Source organism: Pholcus phalangioides, unplaced genomic scaffold, assembly GCF_987345545.1.
Source record: "Pholcus phalangioides strain wild (caught in Gottingen) unplaced genomic scaffold, Ppha-v1.0 ptg000007l_1, whole genome shotgun sequence".
In the NCBI taxonomy this organism is placed as follows: Eukaryota; Metazoa; Arthropoda; class Arachnida; order Araneae; family Pholcidae; genus Pholcus; species Pholcus phalangioides.
This window is the reverse complement of record NW_028301600.1, coordinates 23491182-23513813: the sequence shown is the minus strand read 5'-3', so window position 1 is coordinate 23513813 and position 22632 is coordinate 23491182. Positions and strand designations below refer to the sequence as shown.

General features: G+C 32.6%; 1 protein-coding gene across 2 annotated transcripts in view; it reads right to left on the bottom strand.

Moving 5' to 3' along the window:
• The window catches only part of Cad88C (cadherin 88C), a 151121-nt gene that overhangs the window by 37693 nt on the left and 90796 nt on the right, over positions 1-22632 (bottom strand). For both annotated transcript variants that reach the window (XM_089232868.1, XM_089232869.1), the window contains exons 10-20: positions 22358-22436; positions 22148-22260; positions 19974-20171; positions 15396-15548; positions 12637-12801; positions 8190-8266; positions 6906-7158; positions 6315-6560; positions 4374-4754; positions 2299-2596; positions 1801-2010 (exon numbers count right to left, since the gene is read on the bottom strand). In XM_089232868.1, the coding sequence (XP_089088994.1) occupies positions 1801-2010; positions 2299-2596; positions 4374-4754; positions 6315-6560; positions 6906-7158; positions 8190-8266; positions 12637-12801; positions 15396-15548; positions 19974-20171; positions 22148-22260; positions 22358-22436 (2173 nt within the window). The remainder of the gene's footprint in view (positions 1-1800; positions 2011-2298; positions 2597-4373; positions 4755-6314; positions 6561-6905; positions 7159-8189; positions 8267-12636; positions 12802-15395; positions 15549-19973; positions 20172-22147; positions 22261-22357; positions 22437-22632) is intronic.

The window sequence follows — 22632 nt, the reverse complement described above, 5'->3', positions numbered from 1 at the left end:
AAAGAACAGTTTTTCCTTTTATACGGTTTGAAAAACCATACACCAGCTCAATTTGAATGAAAAAAAAATTCATTATAAAAGAGAAAAGTTTTAATTCTAGCTGAATCATGCAAGACAAAGAAAATTGAATCACTATTTCTTTCCAAACTATCTCAATGCATTATTTCTCTATAGTGATCACTTTATTATCATACAATTAATGTGCATAAAGTTGGTTAAATTCATATGTATATATATATTATTTATTTGATTATAGCATTCATTGTATTCATAAATTTATGAATAGAGTACACAATATAATCTATTGACAGAAACTAAATAATGGATGAATAAAATGAAACAATAATGTGTCATAAAAACTAATTTCATAAAAAAAATTTAATTTCATTATGTGATCCATATTTGTTTATAAATGACAAAAATTTTGAGCAGATTAGACTAGTAGCAGCTTTGAAAAATTCTCTCATTTCATTCCTGTTTTTACTTTCAAAAGTATGGTAAGCTTTTTTCCCTTTAAAGATAGAAGTTAATATTCACAATTGAAAATAAAATTGTCTAGACTCTAGAACAATATTTTATGCAACAATGTTTCCTAGAGGAATAAAAACATTGTAAATTATTTTTTTTAAATTGGCACATTTAAGCTCTGACTAAGGAAAAGTGCTCAAAATCCATCCCCTGCCATAAATTTGTCCCCTTCCCTAATTTGCATGCACAGAGCTGCTATCTTGTGAAAGCGCCAGGAAACAATTCAGAACCACTCAGTTGACTACTTGTAGTGATGCAGCTGCTTTGTTCTCTTCATTTATGCTTTAATTTTTCAAAAATAGTTTTTGTTATAACTTGTTACCGTGCAAAATCTACTTTGAACAGTTATATTTTCACCTTATGGAAAGTTTTTTATGAGTTAGAGATTGATAAAATTATAGATCACTACTGGAATATTGTGTTCCATATTTGTCATAGTCATGTAGCTGCAGTTGTTTAGTCAGAAGCAGTCACAATTTTTGCAATAGCTGAATCCCTAAATCCGTTCCCTCCGAGTATCAGAGGGAAACACATCATGTATATTCTTGTGATATTTTTTTTCCTGACTACTTAGATTCATTTTTATTGATGCATGACAACTTGTTGACCTTTTTATATTGTGCTTAACACTTCTATGTCTTATTCATGAAAAAACCTAATTATATCAATATAATAAAGTAATAAATATAAATAATTAAATAAATAAATAAATATATATATATATATATTAAATAATTATTATGTATAATATAACTAATAAATAAAAGCAACTAAAATAAATGTGTAGATAATGACCGGAAAGGGGGAATGGAATTAGGACACTTTTGTTGAAAATACAAAATTTGCATTGTTCTGATTATTATTTTTTTTTGTTAGAAAAAATTTATTTAGTATATTCACACTTGCACTATTAGGTATGGAGTTGAGTTACTTAAATCAGTTTTTAAATTATTTTTAACTCTAACTCTAAAAATTTTTTTAGACTTAACGATTTTGCTTAGGAGGGGGCAGTATTTTTCCTTACCTTAATAATTTATAAAAAACACCAAAAGTCATGTTTGACAGGTTTTACTCTTTTACCAATTTTTATAGTAAAAAATGTCTTCCTTATTCGATTTTCATTCTTGCATATTTTGTAATGATCCCAAAGTAGTTTTAAATTATGTCCAGAACACATATTGAAGTTCTTGATTCACATACTATTGTACATTTACATTTGGCAGGCTTAATCTGTGATTCTGTTTGTTGTTAAGAAACATTTTTGTAGAGTACCTGATCTATCATCAACACCTATTAATCCAATGATTTCTGAGCTTCCTTGAAATGAATAGGTTATAGAGCGATTTTTATCAGCATCTTCAGCAGCAACTGTTACTATAGGAGATCCTGGTTTTGTATTTTCTGTTACAGCTTGTCTGTAGTACCTTTTCTGAAATTTTGGTTTGTTGTCATTCACATCATCTATTTTAATTATCAGGGTTGCTACAAAAGAAAATCAGAACCATAAAAAGTTAATGAACCATAAGATATAAAGATTTTTCTGGCAAAAAAATTTATAGAGCTATGAAATAAAAAAATACTAATAAACTAAACATAAATAGTATTAATTCTCATAATCTCAAGGGAATTGAAACATGAGTAAAAGTAAGAAATAGATGTGTTAATTATATAATATTATCAGACATTAAACTTAATACACAATAATAATATCATAGCGATTTAATTTGTTTAAAATATGTTTGAAATATATAATTGATTTACGATTATTACCAGTTGCAGTTTGTCCATCATTAGCAGCAGCTAGATCTTCAACATGAATTGTAATTCTGATACTGTCCATCCTTTCTCTATCTAAAGGCTTAGCCACTGATATCGTACCATCCACTGCATTAATAGTAAATAAGCCATAATAATCATATTCGCTTTGTGACACCAGACTGCCATCTTCAGATCTAGCTTCACTTGTTTTGTAATTGAAAGAATATCTCAAAACAGGCTTTTCATCTGCATCAGTAGCTGAAACCTTTGTTACAACTTGACCAACTGAGGCTCCTTCTGATATGCTCACCTTGATAACCATGGAGTAATAATAAATGTAAAATTAAAAAAAATAATGCATCACCACTGCAAGTTTTGAAATTATCAAATATCAAGGCTGGAAAAATCTGAAGTTCCTAGTTACCATGGTAATTAAAGAAACTGTATAGGCTGCAATTTTTTTTTTTGACAACTAAATTCTTGTCTGGGGTACATCACAATATTATCAGCATTTATTTCATCCTGTTTTACTACTGTCAGTTAGGATAAAAATTGTTCATAAAAATGTGATTTCATAGAATTTTAAGAAAATTCCAGTATTAAGCCTGTTTTTGAAATACACAGTAAAACCTCATTAAGTCGTCACCCTAATGAGTCGTCACTCCGGTTAAGTCGTCATTTTTCTTCAGGCCCTTCCAGCTTTCATAGACAACAATGTTATTAAACCCTCATTTATTCGTTGCTAATTTTGGTTAACTCGTCACTATGAAAAGGTTTGAGAAAGAGGAACAGACTATTTTTATGACTCCCATTAAAAAAAGAGCTTTTTAACAGCATTGCCATATACTTAAAAGTCACCATAAAATCCTATATACCCAAACGGAACAGTTTAAGTAACAAAAGTTATGCTGGGGAAGTTCACTTGCCGACTAAGGTTTTTGAAACGTTAGGGACTGTTCAAGCTAGATCTCATTCTTGCATGGGCCCTACTAATTTAGGGCTTCAAATTTAAACAAAATATCTTTGTTGAAAAAAATCAGACATTCTTTCCCAAGTTGAGGTCTTCTGTTTATTTTTCCCTGCTCAGTTCCCCCTCAAATCAAAAGTGTTCGAGATTTTGTAGTTGCACCATGGACTACTGATGACACAGTAGTTCAATTAATTAAAACACTAAAATTAAATTTGATGTATATGTGCAATTAATGTGCAATAGAGAGTTCTGTTATAAAGAAAAGCTAACAGTTGCTCTGTTAGTCTAAATTAAAAATTACTAGTATAAATCAAAGTGCACCAGTACATTTTACCACAATAAGTTAAGTCATAAGAGATCAAAAAAGGTAAAAAATTGCTATTTTTTTTTTCTTTTGCAATCTATAAATTTTATTAATATTGTTATTTTGATTCATACTTTAATAATTGTCATATTTCTCTAAATTTATATGATTTTCACCAGATTGCATATTAAAACTGATGACACTCTGCTTAAGTAGTCACTTCACTTAAGCCGTCATAATTTTTTGATAACATGAGGTGACATCTTATTGAGGTTTTACTGTATTTAGATTTTTAAATGTCTGCACACTAATTGCTGTGGGTCAATTTGGGATATCATCAGTGATAGTGTTATACTTCTACAACAAAGAGATGGTTGAACTTATTTACTTTTTAGCTTATGGTTATAAAAGACAAGAAAAATTTCAGAATGCAGATCTGTATTTCTGCACTCTCCCGGAGCTATTTAAAAATAATATTTTTAGCTATAGCACTTGATTTGATTCCATCTTAGATACATTAGCAATATGATATGTACCAAAAAATCCTTTAAATGATATCCTTTAAATTAGGTAGATCCTTTAAATATACCCTTTAAATTAGGTAGATCCTTTAAATGATACCCTTTAAATTAGGTAGATCCTTTAAATGATACCCTTTAAATTAGGTAGATCCTTTAAATGATACCCTTTAAATTAAAGAGATTCTTTAAATAATATCCTTCAAATTTTGATATACAATATTTAGAAAAAAATGTTTTGCCTTACATTGCATATGAGAACTTAACACTAAGCAATCATGAATCAGAAATTTACCTGTTGCAATTCTGTAAATTTTGGAGGTTTATTGTTAACATCGATTATTGAAATGTTTACAATGACTCGACTATGCTGTTGCTGAGTTCCAATACCACCATCTAGAGCAACTACATCTAAAAGGTAAAAGTTTGATTTTGGGCTTGTTCGATCAGGATCCAGATTGGCACCTGTAGCTACACTGATGACTCCAGTATTGACATCAATAACAAATTTATCTTGTGCTCCAGACTGAATCCGGTATACAACTTGGCTGTTAGAGGAAGAATGATCTCCATCTACAGCACGCACCTGAATCACAGATGTACCAGATAAAATATCTTCTGGTATTGCTTTACTGTAGAAGGGTTGAATGAAAACAGGTGGATGATCATTAACATCCTGAAAAAGTATATATATGTGTTAAATGAATATTTAAATATATATCTACATATGTAGTCACTTTAATAGCAATACATTATTTATTTTTATCAATGATAAATTAATAAATACTTAATGATTCTTAAATGTTTCGTAACCAAGTTTGTGAGCCATTTCTTGAAAATGCATATAAGTTTATTTTAGTCTTAACATGTACTTTCCTTTCATTTTTTTGGAAAGAAAGCTGAATATTTGAAAAGTTTGAAGCAACTTGCTTTCTTAAAATAAACAGCAGTATGCTTGAAGTTCATACTTGGTATGCGTAGAGTTTGCTAAAAGTCTATGAATCCACAAACCTCCATAACCTAGTCATTTTGTTTCAGGATTCAGATTGATTGATAAGAGAAAGTTTAAAGCACCAAATCAGTTGATAAATGATTGATAAAACCCTAGTTTTTGAACAAGAAGTTTTTCTACCAACTGCATGTTACATTTCAGTAGTCTATGAAACTTCCCCAGAAAAAAACTTATCAAGCACTTGATTGTGTTTTTTTTCCTTTTTTAAGCAAAAAAGTCATCAAAATTATAATATAACATATTTATGTCTGTAGAAATAATTTGGTTTCCAATCAAGTTTACTGAGTAATACCTAAATATTTTCATATGTTATATTTAAAGTTTCTGAGCATTGTTCATTATTAAATATATTCATTATTTCTGTTTGAGCCTAATTTTTTGCTTATGAGTTCTTTATTGGTACTCAAAATATATCATTCCATTCTGGTTGTATACTTCAAAGATATATTCCATACTTGCATAGTCCAAATTTGATTCTACATGGACTTCAAATTATGTGAGTTCTAATCACTACCATTTTAGTTTTTTCTAATGCAAGGGTACATAAGACTGAAACTCTGAATCTTACAGTTTAAAGCAGATTCTGAATTGTTAGGCAAAGATGTCTATACCCAAATGGGAGCTTGAACATGGGTCTGTTAAGCTAAAGGCTGGTTTACTAGCAACCCAACTGTCTGACAGAGGGGGCACAAATTTTATTCTCAGACCTTTCCTTCAACATTACAAGGAGGCGCCAAAATGTTCATTTGTCCCTGGTGACCAAGCATCTAGTTGCGGCCCTGTTTATAAGCAAATATGAAATAAATTAGAGGGAAAAAGGGAGCAGCATTCTCTGCCATGAGCTTTTTAGGAATAAATTATTTTAAAATTTAAATCTGGTGTTGAAAACTTTATTGGGCAGGAGCCAAACAGTAACTCTGTGGCACCCTTCTGTTCTTGGACATACACAGTGCTCACAACTAAAAAAGATTGAAGACTTCTCTACTAGTCTGAATGCTTTTGTATGTTTAACAATTCAATTTTTCTGAAAGCATCAATTGAATCTGTTTGAATTGAGTGAGAATTAGCATGACATAAGCATTTTATAGTAAGGATATCTTAAAATCCTTCTAGTTTATCTGTTTTATGTATTATCATATCAAACTTAATCTATAAATCAATATAGTAAGCTTTTATAAACGTAATTTCAAATCTATTAAATCACTTGATACTTTAATAACTCACTTGTACATATATCACAACTGGTACATCTGTATATAATGGTGGGGAGCCAAGATCATACCCTCTTACTCGAAGTTTAAATGCCCTTACATCTCCTTTATCTTTTGGCATTTTTTCAAAATCGACAGTTCCTCTAGGAGATATTTCTCCCGTAAGGGAATTGATTGAAAAGTTTCCATCATTATCACCATCTATAATTTCATATCGCACTTGGCTGTTAGATGAGCCCCGAAGATCATCATCTTGTGCCTAAGTGAAGATCAAAACCAGAATAAAATAAATCCAAAACTAGCACTCATTCAAATTATAAATTTGTAACAAAATCAACTCAGTAAAAAAGAAATGAAATGAATTATTTCATGGAAGAAACAGGTTTGTGCATGTAAAATAAAAATTGGAGGGAGCTATACAACTATGCTTGCAACTACCACCATCTGATGTCAGACATTTATATTTAACTCTTCGGAATAATCAAAAAACTCAGGTAACTTTGTGTTCAGTGTAATGGAGCAGGTCTGGTCATACAAATTTCCAAATTTGTTGCATACTATATATATATAATAAATATATGAAAAATAAAGTGATTTCACATACTTGTACAATCAATGGCGTTAGAAAATGTTCCTCATTTTCATTGAGCCTTGCTTCATACTTCTGCTGTAAAAACCTGGGTGTGTTGTCATTTACATCTTCAATAGAGATAACTACTTGCACTGTGTTTCTGTTACCTAAACCATTACTATCTCGAGCTTCAACCGTGATGAAATATTGAGCAGTTGTTTCTCTGTCCATGCCATGATCTGAAGTTTTGATTGTTATTACACCTGTCAGTGGATCTAGTCGCAGTCTAAAATGCAGAAGTTTTGTTATATAGACTATAATGCAAGAAATGACTTATGCACTCATGACTGCATGAACAAAGGTAGAAATTTCACTTTAGAAAGATTTTGTTTTGTCAATTCATTTACCAAAAATGACTATTTACAACTCAACATATAACTTTATTGTAATTAAAAAACCTGTATATAAAGTTAACTTCTCATATTAAGGCTACACAAAGACTCAGTAAAGCTATATGCTAAATGATGATAATATGCTAAATTGTCCAAGTAAGTGAAAGCCAACCATTTTCTTAGCATGTGCATCTGCTATTTGCTAACGTGATATGTTCAGATGAAATCATATCAATATCACAGGTGGGGCACGGTAGCCCGGTCGATAAGATGCTCGCCTATAAGAGTACCAAAGGATGTTTAGAGGTGTCGCGAGTTCGATACCAGGTTCATCCTTGTCAGAAAACTTTCTTGACATAGGGGTACAACAAAAAACGGCGACTTGGCCACAGCAAAAAACTGCTACCGCAGGGAGTCCCCCATCAAGGAGTTAGCACACCAACCTCTCGATGAGTGTAAAAAACAAGCCTGCCGTTCGGAATCGGCAATAAATTGTAGGTCTCGGGCTAATTAGCCCTCGTGTGCAGAAAACGATCGTGGTGCGACAAAAATGATCAAATATCACAGGTGTTAAAAAATTAAATTTTGAATTTATTTTTTGATATAAAAAACTATCTGGAGCCTAATTATTTTGATTCCAAATATTTTCATATACATATCATAGTTATGTCTGAAAAGAGTGAACTTTCAAACTAATATTTACAATTTTAGATTTTAGTTTAGTTATTTAATAGTAATGCAAAATAATTTACTCAAACCACTTAAAAAAACACAATATTTAAATATTTCTTTGTTTATTCACCAATATGTGGCTTATTTCTCTTAAATGTACAATGAAACAACAAAACTTCCAGAGTTACTAAATAGTATTATTAAAACAATATCACTGAATAGAATGACAACTTTTACAACTGTCACAACTTACTTGTCTGCAATTTGTCCACGGATGTCTGTATACCTGATACCACTGGTTCCAAATTCTCCCGAATCTCTGTCTTGAGCCTATGCATATAAAAAATGTTAAAGTATTCAAAAATTCTGTTTGATCAATTTAAACAATAAACACATTAACTAGTATGTGGTGGCATTTATTTGTTGGTGACCAGACAGATATTCCCAACACGCTGCTTACCTGGATAACAGGAAACGTCTTTACTCGTTAAAACCACCACATCTACAGTCAAATTTGATTAAAACAATCAGTGAAAAAATACAGCATTTGATTCTATCAACACTAGAATTACAGACAGAAATTTCAAATTAACTAGAATGACAGAAAGCAGTCATTTTGACCATAGTGGAAAAATTACATCATAGGTAATTTTTTTTTACTGGACCTTCTTAAACTGCATTTACTCGGTTTCTTTGACACATTTTTGCAATAAACCCTTTTTCATGTACTCTAGCATTTCAGACACAATAACTTGTTTCATGACAAATCTTGTGTTTTGTTACCACAAAAATGATTCATCATTCAAATTATCATGATTCTTTGAACTTTTGTATTTCATTGCTTAATGTTTGCTTGGCAAGATTTGGAATATAGGATTGTAGAAAAATTTGTGAACAAGTTGCCTGTACAGAATAAAGTCATGAGCAGTCAAAAAATTCTGAACATTGTCAACCTTTTTTGACTCACAGAGCCTTTTTAGTATACAATTTTTATGGCGGAGTCCTGTTGGGGGGGTCTCTTTTTTTATATACCGTGGAACTCGATTATAATGATTTTGGTTGTAGCAACAAATCGCTTATAACATCGTTAATTGGTGATTCTGCCAAATTTCTATTGAGAATAATGTTAACTGACCTCACTTATAACGTCAATTGAAACACGATGATCTCGGATATAACAATGCATTTTTTGTTGTTATTCCATTCTATCATAATTAGGATGATAGTATGACACGTGTAAGGAAAATTTTGCAATTTTTCTCTATAAATATCAATTATTAATCTCACATATTTGAGTGCCTCAAGTGTAGTAAGGATTTTGGAAAAATGAAACCTGGTCAAATTTTCAACAGTGTGTATGAAATTGGGTAGCAGGTATTTCTAGCCAAGTAGGAAGCTCCAAAAAATTCACTTCTCCTGTGGGCATGTGATACCATTAAGATGGCCCTGGCCATGACCTTGGTTTCCCTGTGAAATGCATTTTAAATCACTACAGACTTGCTGTAGCACTGTATTTCTCACCAACAGTTATTTAAAGGAATTGGCGATTTGTCTGACTATTTGCAACATTTTAGTGAGAATTGGCGATCTCCAGCATTTTTGATTTCAGTTTGCCATATTTTTCCAGTTGAAATATGTTCACCCTGAATACAATAAAACAACTTCATGCACACTACTTCATTGCATCTAAAAAGATTTTTCATACTTAAAAGGTCTTGGAAACGTTGGCCTTGGTTATAATGACAAAATTTTGCAGAATCTTTGATGTTGTTATTATCAAATTTGCCAATTTATTTTATTTTTCTCGAGCAGCTGCAGAGCCCCTGAGAAGTGCACATGAGTCCCAACGGCTCCGCGGAGCATGGTTGCGAACTGTTGTTATAGAGTACATATATTACGGCCAAAGAGAGCTTGAAATCGGCCAATTGATTTATTCAATCTCAAAATTTCGGGCTTTGGCCAGCCAGTTCATGAAGTGACTGGAGATCACTGGCCAAAGAAAAGGCATGATTCTGGGTCATCACCAAGTTAGAGTATTTTTTTGTGGTAATTATGGCCATTTATAATTATGGTTAGCTATGGCAACCTTAATGATCAAAAGAATCAGAATATCAATTCATTTATTTACTCTTTATTTGTAAATAATTATATAATATCTTAGGGCAGCGGTTCTCAATCTTTTGACTCACTGAACCCTTTCTAGTACATAATTTTCTATGGCGAAGCACTGAAGGCTCTTGTATTTGTTTATTAATTAAATTTACCAATATATTTTATCTTCCTTGAGTGGCTGCAGAGCCCCTAGGGAGTGCACTCTGAGCCCCAAGGGTTCCTCGGAACGGTGGTTAAGAACCGCTGTCTTAGGGAATTAATATTGATATTATAGGGATCTCCAGCTACTTTTGATCAATGAAATTCCACAGAATTTCGGACATTGGCCAGGTCAACTGGCCAGCTAGTTTGTGAATAGGCTGGTTTAAAGCTTTGACCATAACATATACATGAAACAGCTTTACGATGCCAAACGTTCAGACAATTCAGAAAATTCTTTTGGTAAAAAATATCTATGATACGCATAGTAAAGTTATAAAACTGTTTAAATTCTTGCAGTAATTATTCATTCATTTTCAACAGAATAGATAGGATGGATGACAAGTTTTTAATACACTGTCAATGAAGTGTTTTGACAAGGTGACACCTGCATCAATTAGTAAGGGACAACTCCACATTGTGGTGTCACAGGGAATTTTTCTCTAACAAGGTTGTGAATAAATGGAATAGCTTATCCTGGAAGTCGTGAATTCTGTCACAATTGACACATTTGAAAAGAAATATGATGTTTCTAATAGGATGAATCAAGAAGCTATCCATACTTAGATAAGACAACCATAAATTTTTATGGGCAGTGTATTTTTTTATTATAATTGCTAGTGTTTTTTAGTTTTATTTTGGTGTATATTATTTTTTTTGTGATAATTACTCTTATTTTGGGTTGCTGTATTTTTGTTTTAGTTGACATCTATATTTTTGATGGGCATCTTTTTTTCAGTCACTTTGTTGGGCATTTTGCCTGTTGTGGCCTTGTATTTGTATAAGAAGACTCTGTTTCAGGATGTTTTGTAATGGAGTATATAATTCCTATGGCAGTCATTTACCTCTACCATTGTTCTGGGTAGAACTTTATTTTATCACTTAATTAAGACACCTAGAATATCCATTTTCTAGGATTTCAAAAGCTTCAACAAGATGAGAGAAGTCATAAAATTCTAGTTTCTGGAGATTAACAGATTAGGTCAAAGGTAGCATGCCAAAGTAGCTTTGAGGTAAAAATTATTGCTTTTGTTGTTCTAGTGTTAGTTGTTACTCACATTATATTTATGACAAAATAAAAATGAGGAAATTAATAACTAATGCCATGAAAATTTCAAATACTTAATAAAATATTGTGATAAATACTGTATTTACCCATTTATAAACTGACCCCCCATTGGGGACAGCCAAAATGGCAAAACGTTTAAAACCAGTGAATAAATCAACCCCAAAAGATAAGCACATTTTTGAGGGAAAAAATTGCATTTCTAAGATGTAAAAATTAGAATGAAAAAATAATCAAAACCTTCAAAATCTTTTTCCTTTTCTGACACTTTATGAGAACAGCCATAGCAAATTTCTGATGAATCAACAGTACCAGGTGTGTCAAGAGGGCAGAGGTGCACAACTTTTTCAGTCTACTGACCAGATATGAGAAATAGCTACCATTTGTGGGTTGTTGAACTTATTGTGTTGTGTGGATTGATCCTTTTTTCAGGAATTTGACACAGTTTAGGTACATGGTACATGAGAACCTCCAATGACCTAACATAGCAATTATCACGCGGGGGGGGGGGGACTATGATGCTGTTAAGGTGGGCTTGCTTTCATTGGCTGGATAAGACTTGCTTTGATGTGCCAGATAGAAACCACTTAGCAGACTGTGTTTGGTTCACAGGCTAGAGAGAGAGCAGTTCCTGTGCACCTCTGCTTTCAGAACTGCTGGTAAAACTTAGGTTGAATTTTTCTTCCTCATAAATTGACCTGCTACAAGCAAGACCCCCCAACTCACATACGAAAACATTTTTGAACAAAATTATTTGGCTTATACATTAATATATATACTACACCATCAACCAATTTTGTATTGAATTACAGTGGAAATTTACTACAATGACACTCAATATAATGATAAATCCACCCCCTCCCTTGTAACAATATTTTTTCAAATATTTTTTGGACTTATCTATAGTCTAATGCTACACTTCTCTTGATACAATAATATCCTTTACTATGATAAATCTTTGTATGACAATATTTTTAAAGAGATTTTGAAATCTTTGTAATGATATTTTTTTTATTTTGCTTAAAATCCCTTTCATTATATTTTTTAATTTGTCACTTGTGTTTTTCTTCGGAAGACATCTAATAACATTGGTATTTTGCACCACCTGATCACCAAAAGTGTTAATGAAGTTGTTGCTTTTGCTACTTTCTGGGTAGTACATGTCTGTATTTATGAATAAAATTATGGTGAAAACTCATGAATGATCCATGCCATTTATTTATGTTTTATTATGCACAGGATGATGTGTATATAATAGATACAAACATAACAGAACATCATGAGTAACAAAATATACATTTATGGTAACTCTCCAAGTTCTCACCTTAATAGTTGCAATCATTGTACCAGCCTCTGCATTTTCAGGAACAGTGACTCTATAAACATCTTCAGTGAATTCTGGAAAGTTATCATTTAAATCTCTAATATAAACGGTCACATCTGCACTGCTAGACTTTGGTGAGATAGATACTATTTCTTGAGCAACAACCTTGATGGAAAAATAAAATAAAATAAACAGATGATGTAAATTGTTGCAAAAAAGCAACACTTATGAAAATTTCTTTTGATTGTCATAATGTTTTCGGCACATATTACCAAGTACAAATAAAGAAAACCACTTTCAATTTAGTTTCTTCTAAAATACAAAAAAAAACAGACATCATAGTAAAATTTGATTCATTGCTTTAATGATGCAGAGAAAACTATTATTTTAATCATGCAAACAAAAAATACAAATACAGAGGCAACAACAAGCAACTTACTATAAAATGCGTTTTTTTTTATAGCATCCAACCTGCTCTGTTTTCATGATTATGTGGACAAGGTTTTAAAGCAGGGCAAAAATGTGGATGGAATCCATGCTTTTTTTTGCATTATATTGCATTGATCAAGGTATCAATAGAGCTAGTAGCAAATTCACAGATAACTTGAAGCTAATGGTTTACTTGCAAATCCAAGCAATATAGGGAGTTTCTCCATACCAATTTCAATGTGATCAAGGGCAAATGAATAGAACATGATTTTCAGCACTGAAAAGTGCATGGGGGTTCACTGTGAATCAAATAACAAACACCTGTTCATCCTGCCTTAGTTCAAAGGCCTACTTCTTAGCCTACAGAATTCGTTCATCTTAGAGTATTCTGAACAGTTTTGGAGACCATACGTACAAACAGAGGGAAGAATTATAGGCTTGGTTGCGGGGGTTCAGAAAAAAGCTATGTGGGCTTTCAGTGGTGCACAGGGCCATGAAAAAAGACTTGATTTCTTAAACATGTTTACATTGGAAGAACCCAGGTGTCAGGGGATATGATTGAAGTGTTTAAAATCTTCAACAAGATGAATAGAATGGATGATGAGTTATTTGCACACCCTCGATTGAGTGCTTTGACAATGAGTCACCAGCATCCATTGGTGAGGGTCAATTAAAAGTTTTTGTGTCACAGAGTTTTTTCTAACAAATGCACAGAATACCTTCCCTTTGGGTGTCAAACATTATACCACAATTTTTGTATGCTATACATATATTTTTCTTATAGTTTCTAGTTTTTTCATGAAAGTATTTTTTATTTTAGGTTGCTATATTTCAGATATTTGATATCCATATTTTTTATGGGTGTTATTCTTATTATTATCATTAGAGCCCGGAAGTTTAGGCACTAAAAATGGTCAAAATAGGCAGGCAAAAAGGGACTAAAAATGTCTAAAATAGGCACTAAAAAGGTATTTATAATTTTTGGAAAGAAGAAAAAATAACTACAAATAACTAAAAACTAAGGTATTAAGGGTATAAAAACTAACTGAAAAATTGTTTGCACTTAATCCGTCTATTGTTTTAATTACAATGTGTAATAACTGCTTATTATTCAAGTTAAATTGATTTCAAGTCCAAAATAAAATGTTACTAGACCCTCAGGATTAGGCCAATTCCAGTGACGCCATCACCAGATACGGAGTCGATAGGGATAATGATCTGTGGGGCTCTCTCAAGTTGCAAATGATTCTCGTTTATTTGTTGTATCATTCTGAATAATCATTATCATTTCTATAGTTGAAACATGGCTATATTGTTCTATTTTTGTAAAAAGAAAAAATAATTTTTTTTAATATTACCATGCATGTGGGACTCCTTCAAGCGTGGGACCCTGTGTGACTGCATCTGTCACACACCCTTGAGGGGGAACTCTTGTCAATTTAATCGAATAATAAATATGTATGTTTAATAAATAGCCATGGTTGCTTGTAGCGCATTAATGGTGCAAACAAAATAAAACCAAAACAACATGGGCCCCAGAGCCTTGTTCACTCCTACTTCACTTTCTATGAGTCATGGAGTCAATTCAAGACCTCTTGGGACAATCGTTGGTCTGCTATACACATACCACACAGTTCAATGCCTGAGCAAGACATATTATGTCTGTGGGGAAACAAGTTTCTAACTTTTCTCTGCCTTTCTAACCAGTCTGCATTCACTACTGAAACAAAATCATTCACATCTAACATCGTCCGATCAAAGCAAAATTAATGCATGCAAATACCAATCTCTCAGATCACTTAGTTGCATTTAAATGGGGCTGGAAGGGGAGGGGGCGCTTTCTTATGACAGTTAGTTCTCAGAGAGAGTTGGAAAATTTTAAAAAGAGTGATTCTTTTGAAGTTTTCAATGCCCAAAATATTCAAGTTTTACAGATTATGACCTCTGAAATTTACTAATAAATTTAAAACTATGTTAAAATAGGTATTTATAGCAAGAAAATTTCAAAAAAGGAATTTTTACCAAAAAAGTTTGAAATAGGCAAAAAAGGCATTTTTCCCGAGCTTCTGGGCTCTAATTATCACTATTTTTTATTTAGAATTATTTTTTTTTTCCTCTCTCAGTGATCTCATTCACATTGTAGTTTATTGTGGCCCTTTAATTTGTATATGAACTAGCAGCTGTATGAAAACTTGGCTGTATGAAAACTTGAAAGACCTTAACTTGTTAATGAATCAACTAATACCTGTTTTTTATTCTCAGGTCTATTTTTAGTTTTCTCAAATAAAAAGAAAAATAAACACAGCACCCTACTAGTAATAATTTCATACCTTGAAGCTCACTTCTTTCATACGCTCATAATCAAGAGATAAAGTATCTTTTACTCTAATGAGAAACGAGGCTTCATTTACACCTTCAGAAGGTGTAACATCAAAAATAGAATTGTCTCCCTCTAAAAAGATCTTAAATGTGCCATTTTTCCCCTGTGAATAAAAGTACAATAAGCAAATCACAACAGAGAAACTAGAAATTTTGCTTACAATATAAAACATCAATACCACCAAGAAAATAAATTAATTATGCAGAAAGATGACATGTGTGAGGATTTATTATCAAAGAGGTTCATACTTTATTTGAATAAATATTTTGTTGATGCACAGCATTGCATTGATTCAACAGAAACTGCAACTTACTTTTTGGTATTTTACTGTCCTATATCACCCACTATAAATTACAAGAAGACTCAATATTCAAGATTGAAATATTTATTTATAAAGTTACAATGGTGCCATAACAAATTAAAGGATTGGATTGGATTTTTGATTTATTAGTGCAAGGACAAATTAGGTCAAACTGCACCAAAACAATTGACCAATTAAAATGCATTCTTGTCGTATCAAGAAATTAAAACCACGCATGAAAAAACAAAACTTAAACGTAAAACAGTGACGTAGATTGCATAAAACTATATTTTGTTATAAAAACCAATAGCTTTGATGAATTTAAAAATGTGAGATGCATTGCAATGGTCATTTAAAATGTCGAGAAGTAAAAGATGACTATGACCAAAAGTGGTCATAAAATGATGACAATGATGTGAATAAAAGCATGAACAATGGTCAATGGACTTTGAAAATGTGGGCACTCTGGTTGACTCTCTCTTGATAAAAGATAAGATTGTATGAGGCGCCTGTGTCCTATATGCAACCTGGTGAGCAAGACTTTTTCTTTCGGTTAGAACTGCTAACAAATTAAAACTCCAAAATGCAGGATTTAAATATACAAATACACTGCTCAAAACAATTAGGGGAGCAAGCAAAAAAGTGAAGAAAACCGTGCGAGACAGCCATGTATTGGCATACAATGGATAGTACACGCGTATCAATGCACAATACAGAAAAAAGACGTAAAAAAATTTGGAATTAAGCTTTAATTCTTTGAAAATATGGAAAAAACATGAAAAGATGATTTAGGGCAACAATTTGGTTACATGTAAACGATAAAAAAAAGTACTGTTTAGACATGATGCATGAGTTTTAATAGGGCGTGTGGTCTCCTCAAACAGCTAAGACTGCTGCACACCTGTTTGCCATGGATGCGATGAGCTTATTGATCAGACTTTGGGGGAATACTGTTCCACTCCTCAAGAAGTGCAATCTGCAAGTCTTGGACAGTAACAGGCGGCCTTGGTCGCGCAGCAATGCATCGTCCGAGCATGTCCCAAACATGCTCGATTGGATTCAGGTCAGGAGAGCACGCTGGCCATTCCATACGCTGTATTGTTTCAGCTTCAAGCATGTTCTCCACCAGACGAGCTCTATGCGGTCGGGCATTATCATCCTGGAAAACAAAGGAATCTCCAATGGCTCTAGCATAAGGGATGACATGAGGTCGCAGTATCTGATCTGCATACCTTTGGGCCGTCAAAGTGCCATTCCGAATGATATGCAGGTCCGTACGTCCGCCTATGCTGATTCCACCCCATACTATCCAACCAGCTCGTCTGTATTGTGACCTTTCACGAACGAATGCGGGGTTATTTCGAGTGCCTCTGTCCCTCCATACCAGAACACGTCGGGTGTCACACTCCAGACTGTCTGTAAGCAGCACTTGGCTCCAATCATGTTGCTCCCAATCTCGATGTTCAGCAGCCCATCTTCTTCGTGCCGCATGGTGGCGTGGGGTCAATGGAATGCAGCCCATTGGCCTACGTGCATAGAGCCCTCCCTCATGAAGCCGATTACATACGGTTTGGCTGGACACCCTTCGTCCTGTTGCCAAGAGCAACCGTCTTAGCAGCTGAGTAGCATTCTCTGTTCTGTTTCGATGGGCTGTTAACCGTACATACCGGTCATCAGTTGCTGTAATGGCACATGGCCGACCTTGCCCTGGTCGACGTCTAACATTTCCTGTTTCTTGGAATCGATTCCACAGCCTTGCAACAACACTTCTGGTGACTCCAACAGCGTCCGTGACACTACGTTGTGTTTGCCCGGATTCCAGTCTGCCTATAACACTCCATGCCATGGATTCCGGTAAATCACGTTGTTGAGACATCCTCAAGTCACCTTGTCTCAAAAAAAATACTGCACAATTGAATTTCACAGTTACGGCAGTAAAACAGACGTTTCTGTAACATCCCGATTTCCGCCCTTATCTCCTTTTTCTGGTTTTTGACGTCATGAACTTTGATTTGCATATGAAGTTTTCTTCTTCCGTTTCCTGCTAGGCTTTAAATTATGGATGATTCATTTTATGTTACTTATCGGTATACATCTTTGCGTAATTTTGTTAAAACCATGTGCTCCCCTAATTGTTTTGAGCAGTGTATATAAAATTAAAATCGGAAATTAATTTAATGCTGCAAAAAGAAATCACAAGAGTTCACAGAACAAATTTATTACAAAATTAGCCAATACAGTTGATGGTTGTTATAACAACCATGCATTATTGCGACAGTTCAATTATAACAACTGGTACAATGACTTTTTGTAATTTTTTCCTAATTTTTTTCTATTCATCCCATGTTATTTCTCATCCAATATAATGACCTACAAAGACATTCTATCAAATACAATGTCTGAACTAGGTTCCGAACTACCTCTTTTTTGTGAAGAAAAAGCACAAAAGCGGAGTTTTTCATTTGCCAAAATTTTGTTTGACCATAACCCTTGATATTGGAGAATTTGATGCATGCATCACAAAGGTGCATGCATGTAATTACAATTTTATTATTTTCTATCCTGATGCATTTTCAATAAAACTGCTTAAATTCTAACAAAATGAATAACAATTTTTTTTCTGTCCAAGTATGAATCTACAAGTAAACCTTTTTTTTTAATGTTTGATGTAATGTGTAATGGCCTCCCAATATAATATGGAGGAAGGGTCGTTATAAAGAACATAGACTGTATATGCAAACTTTTGTTTTAAAAAGATGTATGATGACTACTCATGTTCCACCACTCATGAGTTGCTCAATCGATGGTCATAGACAAAAACATCCGAATGCAAAAATGTTTTAAATGAAGTAAATGTTCATATTAGGACAGTTTTACACAAACTAAATTTTTGACAAATTGCAGAATTAAACTTTTTATATTTTTTCCAGGGTCTCAAAGTCACACCTAAAAAGTTTGTCCACATAGTAATGGGGCAAACAAAACAAGTTTCATCATCATATGACAAAAATTGACTGGGATATCTAATTACAAATTTTGTTTTTCAAAACTATTTTCAGTGCTTGGGAGCCATCTGATCAGCTGTCATTGAGTAATCGGTATAACTCATTTGTGATTTACCAGTGAAGTTCTCTAATTATTTTGCTGAAATTATAGTCTGGGGCTTGGGATACAATGTTGATGATTATATCAATACATAGGCCTATAGACATAGCATTAGGTCAACCACACGCATCTTTCATAGGCAGCAGGGCGGTGCTTCCTATCCTAATATCTCTGTCCATGGCTGAAATTAGTCAAACTGAGTGAAATTAATCAGTTTGAATCTTGTGTTTCAGAATAAATATTCTTAGTGAAACAATTATATTGATAAAAAAAATTTAAAACTGGTATATCAATCACAATCACTCAAAATAAAAACATCAGAGACCTGTTTGAATTTAACTATTTTGCTGTTCAGTTTGTGAATGACCCCTGTATCTCCACTGAAACTTTGACATTTTATATCTGTATCAATTATGCTGCACCGCAATGAAACTTGTTTTGTTTTACATATTTCTGAAAAGACAAGTTTTTGTAAATATAATTATAGGGACTGTGGGAGAACATATACAAAGCTAGATTTCATACTGGTTTCACAAATTAGTTTGTTCACATAAAAGTGTAATAACATGACACTTACTTCCTTTTTGCAGTTGGAAGTATATGTCTATGACCAATGGCTGAGAGAAAAAAATCTTATCCAAGGTCTTTGTGGATACAATGTTACCAGTAGCAGTCTTATATATAAGTAAACAAGATACTGCCTTAAGCATTGTACTTTGATAAGGTCTCACAGATGTGATAAACTATTTATTTTTAATTTCTATTTTCTAAATTTAAACTACATAACAGAGCTTTGTGCACTCTTTGTGGTTGTCTGAGGCCCCACAAATTCTAGGGCCACTATTACTTATTACAGTTGATACTCGATATAATGACCCCCCACAAAAATGGACGTTACATTGGGAAGGCCATTATATCAGAGGTAAAACATGTATCATAGTCATTCTATGAAAACATTTGGGACTTTTTCTATCAGTTGTTGTAATGGAATGGGCGCTATAATGTGGGGTTGTTATAATTAGTGTTGACTGCATTACTTATAATCCATATACATAAAATTAGTATAGCATAAATGTCAAATTGAAAGTTGAAAATTTGAACAGAGATGTCTCAAATACAAACCTGATCATGGTCAAATACTTCTGCAACTGTTGAACCAATAAAATTTACAGGCACATTGACCTCTGCATTTTCATTTATTTCCGCTATGTATTTACGACTTAGAAAAGTTGGAGTTTCATCATTTACATCAGTTACAATGATAGTAACTTCTGTTGTGACACTCGGGGCTGGAAATACACCTAAGGCAACTTCTTGTGCCTGAAAGATAAAATGTCGCAGAATTATAAAAAAAATAAAATAAACAAATAATAATAACAAAATAAATAAAAATAATAAAATTAAAAAAATATTTTGGTGATGAAAAGGACAATTATTTTTAATCTACAAATCAAAATTTAAAAACAAATTAAAAAAAAAATTTAAATGACATTGGATTTTTATGTTCTTGCTGAATCGGAAAGTTCCTGGCCATTTGTTCAAAATGAACCAAATAAAGTTTACACCTTACTTGTAAGCATCATCAAGGAATTGAAGATAACAATCATTTAGGTGATTAAGACTCTCGTGCAACCTATATTAGTAGATACCTGGGTTGAAATTGAGTATCGTTTAGATATAGCCTGAGCTAGTTAAGAGTACTCATGTTAAAATGTGGTAGTTTTATATATGCAATGCAAATTACGGGAACATCAATTTATAAACATCAAGTCATTTGTGATACAGTGCCATTTGTGAGGGAAGTTTTGTGAACTATTTTTTAAATTTATCAGAAAGAAAATAAAACCTGCACGTTAGTAAGTATTTTAGCACAAATCACACAGTTTTTGATGTCAGGTGTTTTCTTGTCATTAGTTTTTAAAATGTTCCATGGAATTTTCACCCCTGTATTATAAGCCCTCATGTTAACCTCCTAATGAATAGCCATTTTACTGTCCCACTGATTGTTTTTAGAGTGCTTTTTGAGGAAATACTAACAACACTAGGAACACTTTGGGAAACACTGCTTTAAGTGAATAGTTGAATAGAAAAAATTTCTCAATTAAGATCTCTTCATTGCTCTCAAAATGAAGATCAAAAAAGTGTTTGGGGGAAGATCACCAAAAAAAGTAATCGAATAAACTTTGAATTAGCTGCAGAAGCTAATAATCAAAATTTAACCCTTCAAGCTAGTTCAGAAATTTAAATGCCAAAGCTCTATTTGTGGTATTTAAACTTACAAAAACCAAACTTTATGCAGCTCTGTTGAAAATTATTTATATATCTTTTTCAATTTTGATTCTAAAATTTAAAAAAAAAAAGTTATGTTATAGTAAAATGTCTACTCCATGCAATAAAAATTTTATGGTGATTATTTTAAAAAATAATCAGGCTGTAAAAAATTTCACCTCTTGTGATGTACCATGTACAGCTATTAGAACGGCACAAAGGGGGGGGGGTAAAACTGTATAAGCCATTTATTATATTATAAATAAAGCCATATATTATAAAATTTGTGACCAAGTAAATAATGAATTTCTCTGGAAAATAATGATAGAAAGAGAACAAGCAAAATTGTTGATTTGAAGAGAACAAGCAAAATTGTTGATTTGAAGAGAACAAGCAAAATTGTTGATTTGAAGAGAACAAGCAAAATTGTTGATTTGAAGAGAACAAGCAAAATTGTTGATTTGAAGAGAACAAGCAAAATTGTTGATTTGAAGAGAACAAGCAAAATTGTTGATTTGAAGAGAACAAGCAAAATTGTTGATTTGAAGAGAACAAGCAAAATTGTTGATTTGAAGAGAACAAGCTTAACACATTTAATTAAAACAATCTAGGGGTGTACGCAGAATCATCTTTTGGGGGTTATACAGAGTTTACGGAGGCACACTGGGTTGGGGGGGGGGTAAACAAGGTATCTCTTCTGCAGGAATGTCAAGTTGCTAATCTTCAAAAACAGTTTTAAATTAACAGAAGTTGATTAAGATAGCATATAAAGTTATCATTTTTTATATTAAGAATTTTTTAAATGAAAATATTTAAAAATATTTTAAATTTTTTTATCATTTTGCCCTTCCTCTCATGTATGCCTCTAAAGCAATCCAAAGCTTACAAGGAAACAAACATTTTAATAAAGTTACAGAATGAAATTTGAATTCAGCGAATTAGGACCAATCAAAGTGTGGTATTAAGCTACAGCTCAAATCAAAAAACATTTAATATACAGGTATATGATAAATAAAATTTCATCTCACCTCAATTTCTAAAATAAAAGCTCCATTTCTATTATCTGTATTCTCTCTATCTAGTTTTCTGCTCACAACTACTAAACCACTGTTACGATCAATAGAAAATAATCCTCGAGAACCTACAAAATAATAATTACAAGTGAAAAAATATCCCAAAAACTATACAAAACCTCTGAAGTTGTTAGATATACGTATAAAATTTGCAAAAAATATTACCTTTTGAGATGCGATAAGCAATAGCATTATTTATCCCTCTGTCACCATCAACTGCCTTTACAGATAAGATAGCAGAATTCTATGGGGGGGGGGGAGAATTTTTTTAATTTCAGCATAATAAAAGTATACATTATTAAAGAAGTGAGAAAGGAAAAAAAAGCAATTGTTTTTTCAAAATAGTTCTGACTCACTATATATATTTATGTACTTACTGTTACCAATGTCTTTGCTCGTGTAAATTTGGTGATCTGAAAATTTCCCCTTAAGACCCCTTG